Source organism: Crocodylus porosus, unplaced genomic scaffold, assembly GCF_001723895.1.
Source record: "Crocodylus porosus isolate Cpor-Errol unplaced genomic scaffold, CroPor_comp1, whole genome shotgun sequence".
NCBI classification, from domain to species: domain Eukaryota; kingdom Metazoa; phylum Chordata; order Crocodylia; family Crocodylidae; genus Crocodylus; species Crocodylus porosus.
This window is the reverse complement of record NW_017728918.1, coordinates 69,058,954-69,078,361: the sequence shown is the minus strand read 5'-3', so window position 1 is coordinate 69,078,361 and position 19,408 is coordinate 69,058,954. Positions and strand designations below refer to the sequence as shown.

Here is a 19,408-nt window from a genome sequence, read left to right as displayed (position 1 = left end):
CAACTCGAGTCAGGTACGTGCTCAGCAACTCTAAAAATCAGAAGTCAGGTCATTGCACAATAATTTAGTGACTGCACATGCCTTATCCTACGTGTTTTAGCCAATTTAAGAATATAGCTAGCAAAGAAAAAAAAATATCAAATATAAAAGGGACCTAAAGCAAATGCACATCATATCACAAGAAAGAAAACTAAATAATTCTCAGAGAAATAGCAGATTGAGGCATCCTAGCTGCAAACAGTTTCAGTTCAGCCCTGGATGTAACCAGATTAAATTATTTAATACAGGGGAGTCAACTGTCAAAGATCTACCCTTTGGAACATATCTGACCCACAGAGCTGGCTTCAACTGGCCCACAGAGCTCCTGGAGGGGCCAGGATGAGCAGCACTGGGGCCCACCACTGAAATCTGGGGTACAGACCCCCGCTGGGGACCTGTGTTAGTGGAGGTGAGAGCAAATACCCCTGCATTAGCCTTGCCCTGCTGCTGTGCACCCTGCTATAAGAGGTGGATCTGGATTTGGCCCATGGACCTGCACCCTGCCAGCACTCATTTACTCCTAACAAAATCCAGTGATAAAAAAAGACTGCAAGGCCCATCCCCACAGCTTTTACTATGAAGATTTACATCAAAGAACAAAAACTAGGTGCAAAATTACAGGAGTTTTACAGAGAGAGAAAAATCATCACATGAATGCCCACAATTTTTAGTAGGCAGTGGGGGCTGGGGTGGTGTGGGTGCTAAAGTGCACAGTTGACAGCTCAGAGGTCACAAGTTTGAAGCCACAGCAGAAGCATTCACAGTGCAGCCCTATCAGATTCTAACAAATCTGTGAATTCTGCTAAATATCTTGTCACATGAGGACATGAAGAGGGAAGTGAGGACGCAGGCAGTATGGATTGTGTATGCCCTCACCTGCATACTGCCCTAATGGAAGCTATCCAGCCACTTCGTTCCTTCACCATGAAAAAGCACAGTAAATAACTTGGAAAGATCTACAGATTGAAGTAAGAGCTGCAGGCCAAGCTCTGTACTGCTATGCTGCAGTGGAATTTCATGACATGGAAAGCTGGCACAGAAGTTTGCCTTTATTTTTTAGGTAGGTATCCTTAAACCAAAGGCACCCAATAAAAGTTATGCATCAGCTCCACTGTGTTAAATAGGCACAGTAAAGACAAATTAAACTGGTTTTAGAGCGACACAGACCATCTTAGATGGCAATCCAGTCTAATGTCCCCATTCTAGTCTCCCTTCCCAGGCTGCATTCCAAAGCTAGCATGCACCACTGCCTATGGTAGACAAGAGAAATTCACATTGTTGAAGAGCAGTGGCCTTGTGACTAAAGGATTTTGGGTCACACAGACGGGGGCTGTCTGTGATACAGTCTTTGGGGCTGTTAGGAATCTTAAAGCTGGGGAAAATGGAATAATTTGTTCAGGCTATTGCAGGGATATAGAAGATTCTACCCAAACAAATGTTGGAGAATGTTTGTATGTGCAAGCTATTCAATAATGCTCATTGAATTTAAGTGAGATCTAATCAAGCTACAATTTATTGGCAACTCCCTGCCCATATCAGTTTTCTCTACATAAAACTTAATGGAGAAAGTAAACATTTTAGTAAAAACAAAATAAACATTTTCAGCATTACTGTGGTAAGCAGCATTTATGGCATATGTTCCATGAACATTATTATTAAATCCTAACAATCCCAGGCACTTACTTCATCCCCTAATTACTGGCTCTAAAATATAGGAAAGACCAACACTTGTGCTGCCTTTCTGTTATGAATATTTGATTTTGCCCAGAAGAAAGCTACTGAAAAGAAGAGGAAAACTGAAGAAAGAAAAAAAATAGAAGACAAAGGCAGGTTCACAAGGGCATCAAAGCTCTAACTCCTCCCCATTCCTACACAATTCCTAAAAGTAATTTAAAAAAAATGAATAAAGGCATTCCTAAATGCAGTAATCTTACTTAATTTCCCAGGAAATTCTATAGACCCATAGCAATATATTCCTAACAGCCAAAAGCAGTATTTGGCTCCAAATTCTTGCTCATTCACACATAGCATCTGGTTCATTCTAAAATGATTACAAGTGTATTACCCAATATTTTATGGTTATGCTGAAGCATTCCATATGGGCAAGAAAACTAAGTTATAGAAAATAGAGTAAAAAATGTTATTCATAAATGCCCTTTTAAACCAATGCATCTTTGCCACTTTAAAATGATCCTTCAGTTCAAATACAATAAATTGGAAAAAGCAAGATATGAGATCAAAAGCAAGTGGGGATTAATGAAAAATATGAAAAGATAACTGCAAAAACATAAACTGGATTAAATACTACACTAGTACCCTTACATCCTCTAAATAAGAAAGTAGAGTCACAAGCAGAGATGTGACCAGTAATGGAGTACTCAGGTTATTGATAACTGAACTACCATTTAAAAACAGCCACCCCTTCTCACAAAAAAAATCCCATCCTGGCCATTCCTTCAAAGTGGAATAACTGCAGAGAGGGGAGAACATATTAATGAATTATTCTACTTAAGGTATTTTTTCCTGCTAAATGTTTTTAAATGTCTGAAATGCCTTAAAATGGTTTGCCCCATTCTTCTTTCATTAACCATTTAATTCAGGTACTTTTGATCTGACTGTCAAAATAGTTAATTGGAAAAAGAAAGTTACTATGAGTCTTCACAGCTACAATGCAGTCACAGTCCACTTAATTAGCCCATATATCAGGGGTGGGCAAAATATGGCCCAGGGGCAGATCTAACCTGCCAGGACATTCTAACCAGCCCATGGGGCCCCTAAAAAAATTAAAAAATTAATATTTATTTGCTCCTAGCTGCCTGTCAAAGATGACATCAGCCAGGGACAGTAGGACCCAGAAGAAGCTAGTGGCAGGACCCAGCAGCAAGATCTGCCTAGCCCTCTCCCCCCAACCAGAAACCCCTGCCTAACAGAGGCTTCTGGCCTGGGACCATGGGGCTGTTCCTGCTTTCCTGCACCGGAAAGGAACTTTGACAACAGTTCGCCAAAACCTGGTAAGCAGCTCTTCGCCCTAAATAATTGCCCGCCCCTGCCATATATTAAGGATATGAGGGAACTCCCTAGGTTCCATAACCTAACCCTTCCAACAGCATTACTAAAATCATTATTGTCTTCATGGCCTAGGATTGCAGGGAGAGTCAAATGCTTCACCTGAGTAGAAGTACAGCACAAAAAACTTACATAGCATTGTTTAATCCCATACCCCATGATGTTTTACAGAAAGTAAACTATCAGACCCATAATTTATGAGAAGTATTTTTCTGTTTCATCACCTCACATTTTATCAAGAAACTGTTGCAGCCTGACTTTCAAATACATCAAAAATTATTTTGCCATTTGGTGAAAAATTATCAGCGGCATTTGATTTATTAGAGCAGGGATATGTTATACTGGCCTGTCTTTACTGTAATAAAAAAAAATGATATTTTGGTTGGTTGTTAAAAAATGTATCAGGAAAGTAGAATCTTTAAAATCTACTCTGAAGTCTGTATGTCCATTCCTACAGGACTCGCCTTTGCAGCATTTAAGCAGTGTGTACAGAGAAGTTTTGGAGAGCACCGGAAAACTGGTGTCATAGCTCCCAGAGTACAGGCCATCCTTTCTATTCTGTTCTTGGTATAAGCTAAAATGGCTCCACAGACTATTACATTTATGGGAATTAAATTTATTGGACTCTTTTAGAATTATTAAACTTATAGGAAGCACAAATGGGAAGGGCTGAGGACCTTGGTTGATCTCTTGCCACTGAAGCTAATTGATTATTATCATCTCAGTAACTGTGCTCCAAAAGGGGGAGATGAGAAGTGAAGTGTTTGGATGACTCTCCTATGATTAGCTTCATACCATATCATCAAGAACTTTTTTCTGCATAAGAACAGAATAACTGGTCTCTATATTTCATACCAATCTTTTTAATATAATGTCTGTGGGAAGTTCAAAGGAAAAGCTGTGCTTTGGTGAGCACTCAGGTTATTACAATATCACAGACATACAAAAACATGTGCTTCCTATTGGAAAGTAAGTTTAAGTCAGATTTTTCAGCCATGTCTAGATTCTTTATTATTTTTTTTAGAACTGGATGTTTCAGGCTTCTTATCTATCACTTCATAGCACTCAACTGCTTCTATATGGAAACAGGGAAAGCAGTGTAACAACTGCTCTAAGAACCAACAGACATGTTCGAACTTACTTCAGAAATATATTTGGATTTTTAAACAAACGTTTACTATACTTCATCAGGCTTTTCTTTGTGAACTATGTTTAGGTTTCATCAACTGCTCTTGTTAAATCCATTTTGATCAGATGAGTAGTTGGAGATGATCCACCTCTGAGACCTGCTAGGAAAGTCTGTGGCTTGGGCACATTGCTAGAGCTGTCACATTTAGTCTGTGTGCTAAAATCCTTCAAAAGGTACACCTGGCTGAAATTCTCTCTTCTCATGTGACTGAGATTAGTCTGTACTGAATGAGTTAATGTCCGACGTAAATTAGCCTAAAAGGAAAAAAATCTGAATAAAAAGTATCGTTAAGACATATCAGAAACAATGCATGTTTAAGAGTTCTAAACTATAATGATGCTTGCTTGCTGCTACATCTGTAGCTATTTGGGTTCACAAATCATTAACTGTGCAACATGTAATTTTAACAACAGTTTGTTTCCTTACCTCCTGTAATAAAGGCTACAAAAAGGCTTCAATGAATTCTTTACACTGTTGAGCTAGTGCTTTAAAATCACCTGGTCTGTTCCACCTTCCAGTGAACCTTTAATGTCAGTAATTACGTAAAAGGATAAAAAGTATATGATGGAAGATTACTTCTGGACATTATGAAAAAAACGGAAGTATGAACAACAAGGAAGAGAGTGCATATGTCTATTACTAGAATAGATTTGAGATAATTTATTTTTATATTTTTAAATGCCATGCCAAGACCTTTGGGGAAATGTTTCTGTAAGAGGTAAATAAATAACTGTATAACTGGTCCCATATAGAACTGGCCGTAACTGTTAGTTAATGTTACTCTGAGCAAATTTAGCTGTAAGTTATTTTGCTCTTGGCAAAACTGGATGTTGCAAAATATATGCATTTCCTTGGATACCTGAAATCAGGTTGCCAAAGGCTAGATAGACAAGGCTCATTATGAATTTTACATAAGCAATGGGCATTATTATAGATTCTATCACCTGTATGTTCATGCAGCATATTTTCCTCAAACTAGTTACTAGTTTTTTAACTACCTCCTTCAATGGTGTTCTCTATCTACGCTTACTGCCAGTTATTGCTATTCTTTCTTGTGTGACCTAATGGTACAACAATATATTAACACAGAGCGCAGTTTGCCATAAAATTAACATGGGCCTTTCTGTGTCATTTTACTGCAAAGGGAGCACATGGCACATTATCTTGAAAAGGTTAAACTGAGTGCAAAGTAGCATTCTTAAAATTCATTATTAATGAAAAAGATCTTAAACCTTAAAAAGAATGTGTTTGTGATTTTAGAATCAGGGGCTTGGACCTGGTAATACTGCTCCAAGCAAAAAAGATAAGGTGGAAAACTTTTGAAATAGGAATATAAATGTGAAAAAAAAAGATCTAACAGAGAACAGTGACAGGAATTTGTCTGTTTTTTTGTGTGTTATACATTAAGGCCAGAGGAAATAATTTAGTCCAACCTTTAGCATACACATGCTCAATTTTGGAAGGCTTAATCTTCCAGATGACACTGATACAAACCAGCTTTATGGCTTTTCTCCTCAGTTCCCATTCATTCCATTCATAGGACTTCACAATAGTTGGAGGCAAGATATGAGTGTCAGTTTGAGTACTGCTGTCACATTTTGTGATTGGCTTCAACAAACGTTTGTCTCCACTTCTGACCTGGATGAAAAAAAATAATTAGGAGTACTTCACAGTAAAAAAATGACATGTCGCTACACCACTTTTATTAAAGCAAACAGTAACCTGGGAATACTGAAACAGCATTTTGAAAGACCCAACTACCTAACGATTATATTACTAGGTCAGTGATAGGGATCATACATTCATAGCATATCTCTCATTCCAGAGTGCTTTACTGTACCTATCTGAAATTGAAGAGGAAATGCAAAAAGGCAGAAAACGATTATCTAGGACACCAGATTTAATATTCCTACATTAATATGTTTTAAAACTGGGATAGGGCTAGATCTCCAAAAGGGCTTACCCATCTAAGAAGCACCAAACTGTAGGACACAAGCCCAAAATATGGATAACCAAAACTCTCATACAGCTATCTTATTCTGAAGGGTTTTAAAAGCTGTAGACACTTACATTTCCAGTAAAACACAGGGTTGATTTGGCCCTTACAGACTAATTAAAGTAGACAGACAGACAGACAGACAGAGCACAAGTTTTCATGAGCTGAAGTTTACTTCTGAACTTCAGTTCATGAAAGCTTGTGGTATGTGTATCTGCTTTGGTTAGTGGATAAGGTGAAAATCTACCCTACTCTTTTTTACTTAACTTCAGATTAACATGACTAACTACATCTCACTTACATTTCCACCAATAAAATTTCCTCAGCACCTAAATATCTGGTTCTAGACATATCCAGAGTCATGTACAATACTGAGCTGTTAGATATGTATTTCACAACTCTGTTTCTTCAGTATCCATGAGCTACAGATTCCCCCACCCATCTCATCTGAGGGGCTCAACCCAGCAAGATACTCAGAGCACAATTAACAAGTAAAAAGGAGGTGATGCCGTCTTTATTCTGAATAACCCTGTGACTGTGGCACCTGGATTCAATTCCTGCCTCTCTCAGGGCATTTGGACCTACATCTCGCACCTCATAGGTATATCCGTAACCACCAGGCTATAGAATGTTTTGATGGGTCTCTCTCAATCTCTCTTAATAAAGCTGATTTAGTTTGCAGGGAAGAGAAACCAACAAAAGAGAGAGAATGCACACAAGAGAACAAATCAGTGTGACTGTGATGCCTGGCAGATGTTAATCACACAATAAATGACAACATGCCACATATTCATGCAATTTTTACGGTAAAAGTGACAAACCAGCCACAAAAATGGTGAACCAGTTTCAAAGATATTATGGAACATATTTGTAGCGCATTTGGAATATTATATGGAACATATCTGTAGTGCATCTGATTGTGTTTTAATTTGAACTTGTGGCACATTACTTAGTTGAAAGAGCATGCAGGAAGCCTGGACCGAGGAGCTGCTCCCCAATGCTGGGCTCCCTTCGTAGCCATTAAACTTGCCAGTGCATTGCAAACCATGCATTAAAAACCCTAGTACCCAGCTCCCCACACACCAGGAATTTTAAATGGGTATGCAGAAAATCTAGCACCAAGGAGCACGTCACTGATGTAGGGCTCCCCATATACCAGCAAATTTAAAAGGTGCACACGCAGCCTGGGATCAGAGCATGGCTCCTTGGTCCTGCGCTGCATGTACATCCTTTAAAGGTCTGAGAGCATGGGGTGCCTAGGATCAGGCTTCAGTCTCCAGTCCTGGGCTCCCTAAGCACCAGCAAGTTTAAAGGGCATACAGGCAGCCCATAACCAGGGAGCCACTCCCTGCTCCTGGGTTCCCTGAGTGCCAACAAACACATGATGGACTGTGACAAGGTTCTTTGGGTGAATCTGATATCTTTTATTAGACATACTTAAGTAGTTGGGGAAAAAAATTTAAACAAGCTTTCAGGTTTAAAAACCCTTCATCAGGCTGAGGAAGTTTCTGCACTTGGTGTGTGCTCTTCCAGGATTCAAATCCCCAAAGTCCCGCATCCTGCTGTGCTAGACCTCAAACATCTGGCATGGGAGCACAAGTAATTTTAGGGATTTGGGATAAAATGCCTCAGATCCCATCCTTTGATTACATTAATACCATAATGAATAGACTTGAGTTAGGGCACATGCCTCAGATCCCATCCTTTGATTACATTAATACAATAATGAATAGACTTGAGTTAGGGCACATGCAAGGAACAAAGATTCACTGGAACATGAGCTAGAAAACAAGTTCCCTAACCACTATACCCTAACCATTAGGCTACAAAGTTCTCTCTCTTTCTGGTCAATGAATATTCAGTTATTCCATACAAAGTGAAAAGCTTTGACAGAAGGAACCGAGACCCTACCCACCCCCAAATTACCTGGGAGGTGGGAAACACAGCCCAACTCCACTCAGGCAGAAAAAAGTATTAAATGCAGGTCTCTTCCATCTTGGATGAGTATTCTACCCACTAGCCTATTGGGGATCACATCCATTACCACCTCCTCCAGCCATATTTTATGAAGAGGGACCAGATTATTTATTTATTTGATGTATACGTCACCCTTCCCACCAAGGCTCAGGGTGCCTTACAATAACAGAATATTAAAACAGAAGAGTGACAAGAGAATAAAACCTGCAGATGCTCACTCCAGGAATTTTTCTACAGGTACATAGCAGGGAAGCTCATGAGTTTTGTGCTCTACACCTGCAGATGCATACCCCAGGTCAGAGTCAAGCAGCTGGTGCTACTGTCTATGGCTATACCACCCTGAACACACCTCATCTTGTCTGATCTCAGAAGCTAAGCAAGGTCAAGCCCTGTTAGTATTTGGATGGGAGACTGACTGGAAAAAGCTGTCTGCAGTGGCAATACTATACCAATGAGGTTAATCTGAGGCATGAGTATTGCTAATTGAAAACTGGTACTGTCCTGTAGGATCGGGCCCTGCGAGCACCTGTGACTGGGAAGCAGGGGCAAGCCTGGGCTGCCTGTGCTCTCACACTGCAAAGCAAACAGACTTTTCCTGTGAAAAGGCAGCAAAAACTGTTATGCTCAAAATGGTGGGCTTTTGTGATGCACCAAAGGCATGGACATCTGTTTGCCCAGGTTTTGTGCATTTTATAGTGGTACAAGGTTTTATTTGCAGCCTTTGTAACAATTATTCACTCCATGTTCCTTAAAAGGACAGCTAAATCAGTAACACATCACCTCTTCAAACAAACTGTACAAGCAGTGACTACCTGTGTATATGGGGCAAGGGATTCAAACTGATGGTGAAGCTCAAGCAACTGAATTAATTCTGCATTTTCTTTTGCTTTTTCTATAATCAGCTGAATGAACTTATCTGGATTTTGGGCAAAAATATAGGCAGATTCCTTGGAATTGAAGGCAAAAAATTTCTCCTTATGTTTCAAAATACCAATACTAGGATTTCCTACGAAGCAAAGCAAAAACAAGAGTAAAAAACAGCGAAGCATTAAATACACAGGGCACTTGCCATCATAAATATGCATCTCCCTCAAGCAAAAGTGCACATATGAAACAGTAACAATTCTAGAACCAAACCTTTTTCAAAATAAAACATACGCTACCTGGAAGCCTTAGGTACAAATAAAATCCATTTATCCAGACCAAAAATAGTTGCTTGTTCCCAGCTTACATTCAGTATCACATCATACTTAATAACAAGCAGAAACATTTCCCAGACTTTATCACCTATATCTATCAAGGTAATATAAAACATATTCCCCATCCAGATGTTGCCTACATCTGCACAATATCTGTCCTGAATGTTCCCTATGAATATCTGATTCTGACTCAAATACCCATTTATGCCAAAGGACACTGGACTACCATTAAAACTGCTTTGTTTTTATTCTTGCAGTGACATCCCTCCTCCTCTTCCTAAAGAGTTGAAAAGGTAACCGGGATAAGACTTATTTCAACATAAATGAACAACATACCTATGCCCAGACACACGGTTATTTGACCACTAATTGTAATTTTGCAGTCTTATGAAATGGCATTCCTGAAACTATATATATGTACTATATATACATCCAAAATTATTCTAGTTTGTACCCTGACACAGCAAAAAGCAGAATGCACATACTTAAATTTATTTTTTGCTAGTATTTACATCTATACAGTAAGATACAGAATGCACCTGGAAGGAGGAGGCCATCTTTCACAGCAAATGTGTGCGCACAAAACCCATGATACTGTATCTGTAGTTGATCAAAATTAGCGGTGGTTTCTGGAAAAAGCCATTCTTGTTCCTTGAAATCCGAAACATCTACTTTGATTCCTGAAAGAGAATTTGACAAAGAAAAGATGTCAATGAAAACAGATGCCTAAATGATTTGATGGAAATCCTGAAAGGAGCCCAATCAGCCATTAATATGTGACCATGAATAAACCCCATCTACTCTGCTGGCTGCTATAGAAGTTGAAATACTCAGTGCCTCTGCAGCTCAGGCACTTAATTTCTAATTTGATTATTTTGTTTGGCAGTACAGTATCTTCAGACATTCTATGTACGTTTTCCTAGAAAGCACATGGACACAAGCAGATTTCATCCTTTGTTATAAATCCAACAATTAATTTCAAATCCACTGCAGTAGAATTTAGTTAAATGGTAGGGCCATCTCCCTAAACCAAGAAATATTTCTGGTAACCTAACACTAGAAACACATTAAGCTGTTTCTTGTTTCCTGTTGTAGAGGTTTCAGAGGGCATCTGCAGCTACACGTGCCCCTGACTGTGCAGTACCCCCTGGTACTGCACAGTCCCAGTGGTGCACACATCATTTCCAATCCTACACTGCTGTAACAACGAACTACTGCACAGTAGCAGCAGCATCAGTTAGTGCCCACCAGTGTTGCCATAGCTCATCACTATCGCAACATAGCATCCTGTGCAGATGCACCCAGAATGTACAAAAAGACAAAGCAAGTCACATGGAAGCTTAAATAGTTTTAGAAATATTTTGCACTTTAATCTCTTTGGCCTTTTGGATGTCTTTGATTAGAGATTTTAAGAGCAGATAAAGCTAAAGCTAGGCTATAGGAAAGAGATTATATACTCACTGTATGTTTATATTATGGTGGCACCCAGATGTTCCCACAGGAATCAGGGCTCCTTTTGGTTAAGTTTTATGCAAACATAAATGATGATGGGACAAAGGCCCTGCAAATTAACTTTGAGGCAATTCTATCATAGGACCCACTCTGAAAATCATGTCAAATGTGTTTCATAAAAATGTTTCTAACAAGCTTATCATCAATATCAGGGCCATGAGACAGGAAAAGACCTGATCTCACTCCTAATGAACTCAATGGCACAGCTTTCAAGGACTCTGCAGTGTGTAGGATTAGGCTCAAATATTATAGCAAAGGATGAATAGCGCAAGAGATAAAACAGTAGCATTATACCTGGGAGCAGATATTAGCATCCAAACAGAGCTTTCCTCCCAGTTTTCAGAGTGTGTACCAATTCTATGTAAAACACACAGTTTGTCAAGCAAGCAAGAGCTGAGCTCTGTAAGCTCCAGGCCCTAGCTGGAAGTAACCAGTCAATTTGAGTCATCCCTACAGCTACAAGAAGTAGTTCCCCCGCTCCCCATTTAAGCGTTATAAGCTCAGGGCAGAAAGCAGCAAGCTATCTAAGCAACAGATTGTCTTGCTGTATTCCTGGCCTGCTTGGAACCCCTCTAAACCAATTTTGATGCTTGATCCTGACTCTGACCTCAGCTCTGTAATCTCAGCTTGTGATCTCCATCTCTGAACTCCTGTCCTAGACACCCCCCCCTTTATTTCTGTCCCCTGCCTCTTCCTTTTTGTCTCTGCTCCAGGATTACTCTTATTCATGTCCTGTCTATTCCTATCTTGGACCTTCGGGCTTGGCCAATGGCTTGCCCTGACCATGACCTTGTTGTATTCTGGACTTGGATTGGTAACTAAGCTGATCTTGGCTTCCACTCTGGTTACTCCCTGACCTAGCATGATCCACTTGAACTGAAATGACTTCAAAGTGTAGGGTCCTCAGTGAGATTATTGGCATGATTAAAGAACAACATAGACCAGATCCTCATCTACTTATCAGGTCTCTAAGTGCAATCCTATTTCACCCTCTCAAATCTGGGAAAAAGTTAAAACAAAAGGTGGATGGACCCTCCTCCTGCTCACTGCTTTTTGACTATCTTAAGGCTAAAACTGTGGCATGTTATAACAGAAAGTAAGGATTGTTAATATTTTTGAGGGATTCAAACAGGATGGAATGTGATCACACTTAGAGGCGCTTGTACACATGACAGCATTTAATCCCCAAGAGTTTATTTTATGTCCCCTAAATTGAAATGGTGGGTTTTTAATTGCTACCCACCATTTCAATATTCCATCATGTTACAGTGAGACCCAATCCTTTTTTCTTTTTTGTCAGACCTGGAGCCTGCCTGTAACCAGAGGGCAAGCTGCCAGTTGGCCAAGCAGCCCCTGAGCTGTGGGAGACCCCAGTCCTTCCCTCTGCAGCAGTAGTGCCGCATGGGGCCACCCAAGCGGGCTGCTAGTGGGCTGGGTGCTGCCCCAGCTCGGAGGCAGCATCCAGCCCGATCCAACTATTTCCCAAGCTTGCCTGCTGAACGCTGCTCCCTGGGCGGGCTCAGGAAACAGTTGTATCAGGCCAACTGCTGCCTCCCAGATGGGGCAGCACCCCGCCAGCTAACAACCTGCCTGGGCAGCCCTGGTGGGTACCACCACCACCAAAGGAAGAAGCAGGACCCCCCCATACCTCATGAGTCGATCAGACCACCGGCAGCTCAGCCCCTGGTCACAGGCAGGCTCTGCTGGGGAAAAAAACAAAAGGATTGGGCCCTTTGCTGACTTCAGCAGGCACCTAGCTAAACCAAGAAGTGGCAAGGGACCTGATCCTTTTTTTTTTTTTTTGGTGAAGCCTGCCTGCCTCTCCCACAGCTGGGGGGCTAGCTGCCACTGGGCCAAGCAGCCCCTGAGCTGTGAGAGGACCTGGTCCTTTCCTCTGTGATAGCAGTCCCCCCCAGAGCTATCTGGGCAGGTTGCTAACAGGCCAGGAGCTGCCCCAGCTCTGAGGCAGCACCCAGTGGACCCAACTATTTCCCAAGCCTGCCTGGGGAGTAGCACCCATGTACTGATCCTGCTGCCTTCCTGCCGCCTGGGACTGGGCTGGCTTGCCCCTGGGGTAGTATGGGGAGGCAGCAGAAGGGCAGCTGATGTGCTGGTGGCTAGAGAAGGCAGCAGGGACAGTGCACGGGGTGCTGGAAGCCCAAGTGGGCTCAGAGAAGCTCAGGCTCAGCAGGCTTACGTTATAAAAAAAATTATTGGGCCCCTCACCGCTTCTGCTTTCGGAAGCAACAAGGGGCCCAATCCTTTTTTTCTGCACAGCCCAAGTTTCCCCAAGCCTGCCCAGGCTTCCAGCACCCCCTGCACCATTCTCGCCTTCTCCAGCTGCCATCACACCCAGCCAGCCTCCTGCCGCCACCCCACACTGCCCCACGAGCAAGCCTTCCTACTTCCAGGTGGTCCCAGGCAGTGGGAAGGTGGCAGAGACAGTACACAAGGCACTGGAATTCCCAGGGGCTCAAGGAAGAGTTGGATCTGCCAGGTGCTGCCTCCAAGCTGGGACAGCCGCAGCCCACTAGCAGCTCGCTTGGGTGGCTCCAGGGGGCGCTGTCACCAGAGGGAAGGACCAGGGTCCCTCACAGCTCAGGGGCCACTTGGCCCACCAGCAGGCTAGCAGGACTTGTTATGGGGAAAGGCAGGCAGGTTTTGCCAAAAAAAAAAGGATAGGGCCCCTTGCTGCTTCTGTCTCCAGCAGATGCCTGCTGAAGGCAGCAAGGGGCCTGACTTTTTTTTCTGTGAAGCCTGCCCACCTCTCCTGCAGTCAGAGGGGTGAACTGACAGATGCACTGTTGCAGTTTGCAACACTGCAAACTAAACTACATCCAGATATAGTTTAGTTTGCAACAATGCAGTCATTTAAAACTCCCCAAACTGGCACACATGTAATGTATGATGCCATTAAGCCACACAAATTACATTTCTGTCACATGTACAAGTGCCCAGGTGCCTAAGTCCATTTAGATGTCTAATAGGTGGAATAGGATCTGGTCCTTCATCAATAAAAAGTTGCAGAGTCAGGCTTTGTGCAACATGTGCTAATCTTATGTATCAATGTGATGCTTTTTAGAAACAAGATTTTAACCACAACAAATCAAGCAAAGACTCGAAGTAGAAAAAGGAAGTTTAACAGCTTTTAATACCCATTGTTTCCTCTATCCTTTGCTGATCACTTTTCACAGTCACTCCTTCAAGATGAGACTCCATCATTTCATCAGGAAAGAGCTGCAAGTGAGTTCCCAAAAACTGATGCAGATTGACAGCTATATTAGTGAGGAAACTGAGTAGTATTATTTCATCCTGAAAACTGGTCCATAAGTTAGCAAGTGCTATAAAGACAGGCTAGAAAATAAAAAAAGAAAGATCTGAAATTAACAACTGCTTTACAGCTGTAGTATAAAATGAATTCTGTGCAGAACAGTTGCAGACACTGAAACATGTAACACAGAGGGCCCAATTTTGCAGCCCTTATGCCTTAGAAATTGTTGGAAGGTTCATGGAATTTTTGTATATGGCAGAGTTTATGATTGGGCCTGAAGTTGAAGGACACTTTTGACATTTAAAGTAACAAAATAACGTGTTGGAGAAGCAGAATTTTGGGGGATGTTTCTGAATTACTGAATTTATTCACATAGCATACACCCCCGAATAAGAAACACACTTTGTTTTGGGAAGGCAGACCGAAAAGAGAGAGAATGGGTGGGGACTAGGTAGACTTCTACCTGCTATGGCACAGTCTCACCCAGAAGCATACTTGGCAGGGGTCTGGGAATTCCAGACACGCAGAGGGGAGGGGATGGCGGTGTGAGTGTCTCCTCATCAGCTTTACTCCCCATCATCTACAGAGATAACTCTCTCACAACTGCCTACAAACTGTACGTGGAATAGCACAGTGGTGGCTGCAAGGGGATTAACCCAGTAGTTGTTGGCCAGGCAGATACCTCTGCCTGCAGCAATGGGAGGGGTGAGGCTGAGAAAGGGATTCCTTTCCCAACCACAGCTGGAGCCTCGAGCTAGGAAACAAATTGTTTGATGTTTCCTCATTAAGACATCGCCCCCAATTTTTAATCACTAGTTTTCAGAGAAAAGGTGTGCATGGGAATAAATGCAGTATACTGGATGAGAGCTTCTCTCCCAACATGGCTTTACAAATATAGAAAGGCCAATAGGAAAATAGGGTAAAGGGGTATTACTGTGCTAGATGCCATTTAGTAAAGGCAATCAAGATTCAGGTCACCTTGCCAGCTAACTGTCAAAAGACATATCAATATAACCAAATGCTAAGAAACTCTTTGCTCCTCTGTTTCTGCCAGCTCCTAAGTGGTGTAGTACAAATACAGATTTGTGACAGACAGTAACAGTGTCAGAAAATGTTCTCACATTATAACATATTTCAACTCACCAAGGAAATGCCCAGAGAAAAAATTACATTCCTGGCTCTGCTTAATCAATGTTGAATGTTAACACTGGCACTTGCAAGTTCCAGGTCTTAATATAATAGGAAAGGATCATTCTCCTATAAGGAATATATTCAGCGAACTTTAAAAAAACATGCTAAAGTGATGTAACACATTAGCAGATATATGTTACTGAAACCATTATAAGAATTGGCAGCTGAGTACACTCTGGAATTCAGCAGTACCATTATCATAGTGAAATGCTATGGACAAAAGAACGAGAGAAACTAATGCTAAGTAGCAGTAAGGCCAGACCCTTAATTTTTAATTAAGGGAAATAGCACTATAATTCCTCTTTCATTAATTTTCAAGCAAAGTAATCAGTTTATTAAACCCCTTAACAAGCCTCCCTGCTATGTTAGAAACCTAGGCCCTATGCTACAAATTCTAAATAGTAACAGAGCAGGAATAGAGCATTAATAGTAATAGGGCAACTTCTCAGCAGTAATACGAAGATAACTAGGCTTGCTGAAGTAGTTCCACAATGGGGAGTGCTCTCTGCCTGCAACAGCACAGATGGAATCAGATATTTTGCTGTGTTCTGTTGCTGTCAGTGTTGAAGAAAAATATACAAGCAGACAAACTAGAGCAGACAAGATATTTGAAAAGGAAAACAAGTGGTAGCTCCTGGGGACAGAAATATTTCTTCCAGCTTGTTTGTAAAGTGTCAAGCATATTTCTGGTACTCAAAACAATAAAAAATGAACGACATGGCATGGAAACAAAAACAAAGACAAAGAACTGCAGTGGACAGCAGGATAACAGGGAAATGTATCCCTGCCTGCAGCAATAGTTTACATGCAGTCATTTTCATTTATAGTCTGATTAGCTGTAATTGCTTTTCCCTGTTTAAGTGAATCTTTTACACAGCAACAGGGAAAAGAAATGGCTATAAGAAAGTGCAGTTGTAAAAGTATTATTATGAGTCACAGGACTCATGACAATTGTAACAAACACTTTTTTTCTTTTTAACTCTTCTTTTTTAATAAATTACCAGATTACAAGGTTGAATATCCCTTTATAGATCACCTGGGGTTGCTGATATACTAGACAAAGATAAACTTATACGATACTGCAGTACAATTTTTGGTTAGTGCTTTAATCAATAAAAGTTATTTTTCTAATCATTTCTGATTAAGAACAGAAGGGGTTTTCCCTTCAAATGCTTACAAAAACTTGTGATGTAGGTACAGCTGTCTTTGCTTGAACAATGCTTTTTAAGTGCTCCATTTGTGCTGCAAACTGCTTCTGCATCATTTCAACTTCTTGAGCACATGTGATCACATCCGACTAGCGAGAAAACATACTTCAGATAAGAAGTGTGACAAGCAAAACAATTCAATCTCTAACAGAATGCATTTGTACTTATGTGCTCAAGCTTCTTTTGGGACAGTTCTGTTTTAAGGGATGATATGCAGCTTAATTTTTAATGAAATATACTCTTCCTGCTGCACAGCTCATGCACATTTCTTTACTCTAACACATGAACATCCGGTTTGTAAAATAAAGCTTTATAACTAGAAATCCACAACTTACAACCTTTTACAATAAGAAAGAACAGCATCAGAAATCATTAAATTAAGATCTATCAGAATCTAACCAACACAAGATAAACATGGCTTTTTCTTCTTTTGCACCTTTAACATAACATAGAGAAGACTTGCAAAGATGCATTCTTTTTAATTTAAGGAGAGATTTTTTTTTAGGAATAACAGGAACATCAAGTTCTGTTTTAGATGACTCAGAAAAGGTCTTTCTGCATATTTCTAAGGTAAAAATTGTAAGGACAAGTGTACTAAATCCTTAACAAAGAGACCTTTTCTCTCAAGTATTTTAATTCCATAGGTGTTAACAGAATCAGCATTTTAAAAAGTCAAATAAAAATCACTACTCATTTCAAGTAACCAGGTTCCACATTCTAGGTACACAGCATCATTATACTTCTGGTTTTCCATTAATCCACAGAGTTCCAGCCAGAAACACAACCTGAGTCTCTTATAGATAAATAAGAGGAGAAAACCTGTATCTTTTGATGCCTCTTCATACAAAAGGAAAGAACCTCCTCCCCCCCATCCCCACCACAGAGTAACACAGGGATAATGAAACTGCCAAAATGGTACAACCCATTAGACCAGGGGTTGCCAACATACAGCATATGTGCTACAAGTGGTATAGAAAAATGCTGTGTGCACCATGCAAGCCCCAGGTGCTCAGCAAAAGGAATCCTTGGAATGGAGACAGCCGGACTGCAACCTCTAGCCCCATCAAGTGGAGGAGGTGAGATAAGAGCAGAAAAAGGACGATGCTGAGAACAGGTGTTAGATGTTGCCATCAAGAGCCCAGTTAACCTTCCCTGGCCCTGCAACCACTGCTGCATTAAGGACTTTGGATCTTCACTTGCCATATAAAGCTGCGGGTTGCAGGGCAGAGAAAGGTTAAGGTGAGGAGGAAGGAAAATCAGAGCAGCGCTTGGGGAAGAGACAGCACATAATTTGTGGCACGCCTGTCAAAAAGGTTGGCCACCACTGCATGAGACCAGGGATGCTCAACCCCCAGCCTGCAGGCCAAATCCCACCCACACGATTGTGTCATCTGGCCCACAGGGCTACCCATGGATCCAGAAATTTGATAGTAGGGGAGTACTGGCACCACTCCCCTGCTGCCAAATGTCCTGATCAATGGGGAGCCCCAAGTCCTGCACATTAGACAAAGAGCAGCACCAAGGCCCGAATTCCAATCCCTGTGCGAGGGGCTGATGCCAGGCCCCTGGAACCCAAACTTGATACGTGGGGGGCAGAGAGGAGCGGTGCCAGGCCCAATGCAGCCTGTGCAGCCAAAAAATTGAAAATGACTGCATTAGACCACCATGTCATGTGTCTGCTAGTTGTCTATAACAGGTGCTTTCAGAGACCATTAGTATCATGCAGTCACTGGAACTCTTAACTTCATTGACTCCAACAGACTTTGAATCAGATTCCTAGGTTCTGTTATTTCCAGTTTTTGGGATGGGAAAGTCTGTGTTACTTAAGAGGTGCAGCATATGCAGTTAACTAAACACTCCACAAGATGTGACACAATATTATCTCACCAGAATGATGCATAGGAAGGCTTCATGTTGTCTCACGTTGAACAGTGCTTCCTTCAACATAGTTGATCCTAGTTGTATATTTCCCTGTAGATTCTCATGCACTGATTCCAGAAGAGCTGTGTAGCGGTGAGCCATCTGCTGGGAAGCATGAAGCTCTGCATCAATAGACTGTGTGGCTGCTGGGACAGCTTCATTCAGAATAGCTGGCACTGGTCAGACATTTAATGAGATACACAGGAAGGTATCAGATACAGAGAAGGATCACAGTAATTACCATTGGACAACTACTGTTTTAGTTTTGGTACTATAATCAAAATGATCCTCCAACTTTCTGGTGAGTTAAATTCTAAATCTTTCACGTCACATTTCCAAAGGTTTTTCCCTGGAAGCAGCTATTACATGTCCCACTGAATTCCCCAAAAATATGATGCTCCTATGAGGAAAATACTAAAGTATATTCCAGGATAGGGGGAAGTTCATTTTTTTCAGAATCTTGGAGCTCAGTTCTGGACTGAGACTGATTTCTTGCATGACTTTGGACAAGTCACTTAACTTCTGTACTTCAGTTTCCCATCTATAAAATTCAGAGTAAAGATATTTGCCTCCTTTGTAGAGTGCTTCAAAATGTAGTGTTTGTAAGAACTATGGGTGCCTACACCCAACTAATTGTGTCTAGCAGATTCCAGTGTCATGTGTATCAACATCCCCACGCTGAAAAATAGCAGCAGGGGTGCTTTAACTAAAGCTCGCACAATGAGCTTGAGTTAAAGCGCCCCTGCCATCATTTTTTCAGCATGGGGACGCTGATACATGTGATGCTCTGGAGGAGCATGGGGACACTCCGAGAGCTGCTCTAATTAAAGTGCCCTCCCC

The 19,408-nt window shown here is 41.4% G+C and overlaps 1 protein-coding gene across 2 annotated transcripts in view; it reads right to left on the bottom strand.

The window, feature by feature from the left end:
- Positions 1–3,421: 3,421 nt before the first annotated feature.
- Positions 3,422–19,408, bottom strand: part of CFAP206 (cilia and flagella associated protein 206) — a 26,869-nt gene continuing 10,882 nt past the window's right edge. For both annotated transcript variants that reach the window (XM_019537719.1, XM_019537720.1), the window contains exons 7-13: positions 18,536–18,744; positions 16,618–16,737; positions 14,134–14,332; positions 10,006–10,146; positions 9,080–9,273; positions 5,789–5,932; positions 3,422–4,548 (exon numbers count right to left, since the gene is read on the bottom strand). In XM_019537719.1, coding sequence (XP_019393264.1) covers positions 4,318–4,548; positions 5,789–5,932; positions 9,080–9,273; positions 10,006–10,146; positions 14,134–14,332; positions 16,618–16,737; positions 18,536–18,744 — 1,238 coding nt within the window. In that variant the 3' untranslated portion in view covers positions 3,422–4,317. The remainder of the gene's footprint in view (positions 4,549–5,788; positions 5,933–9,079; positions 9,274–10,005; positions 10,147–14,133; positions 14,333–16,617; positions 16,738–18,535; positions 18,745–19,408) is intronic.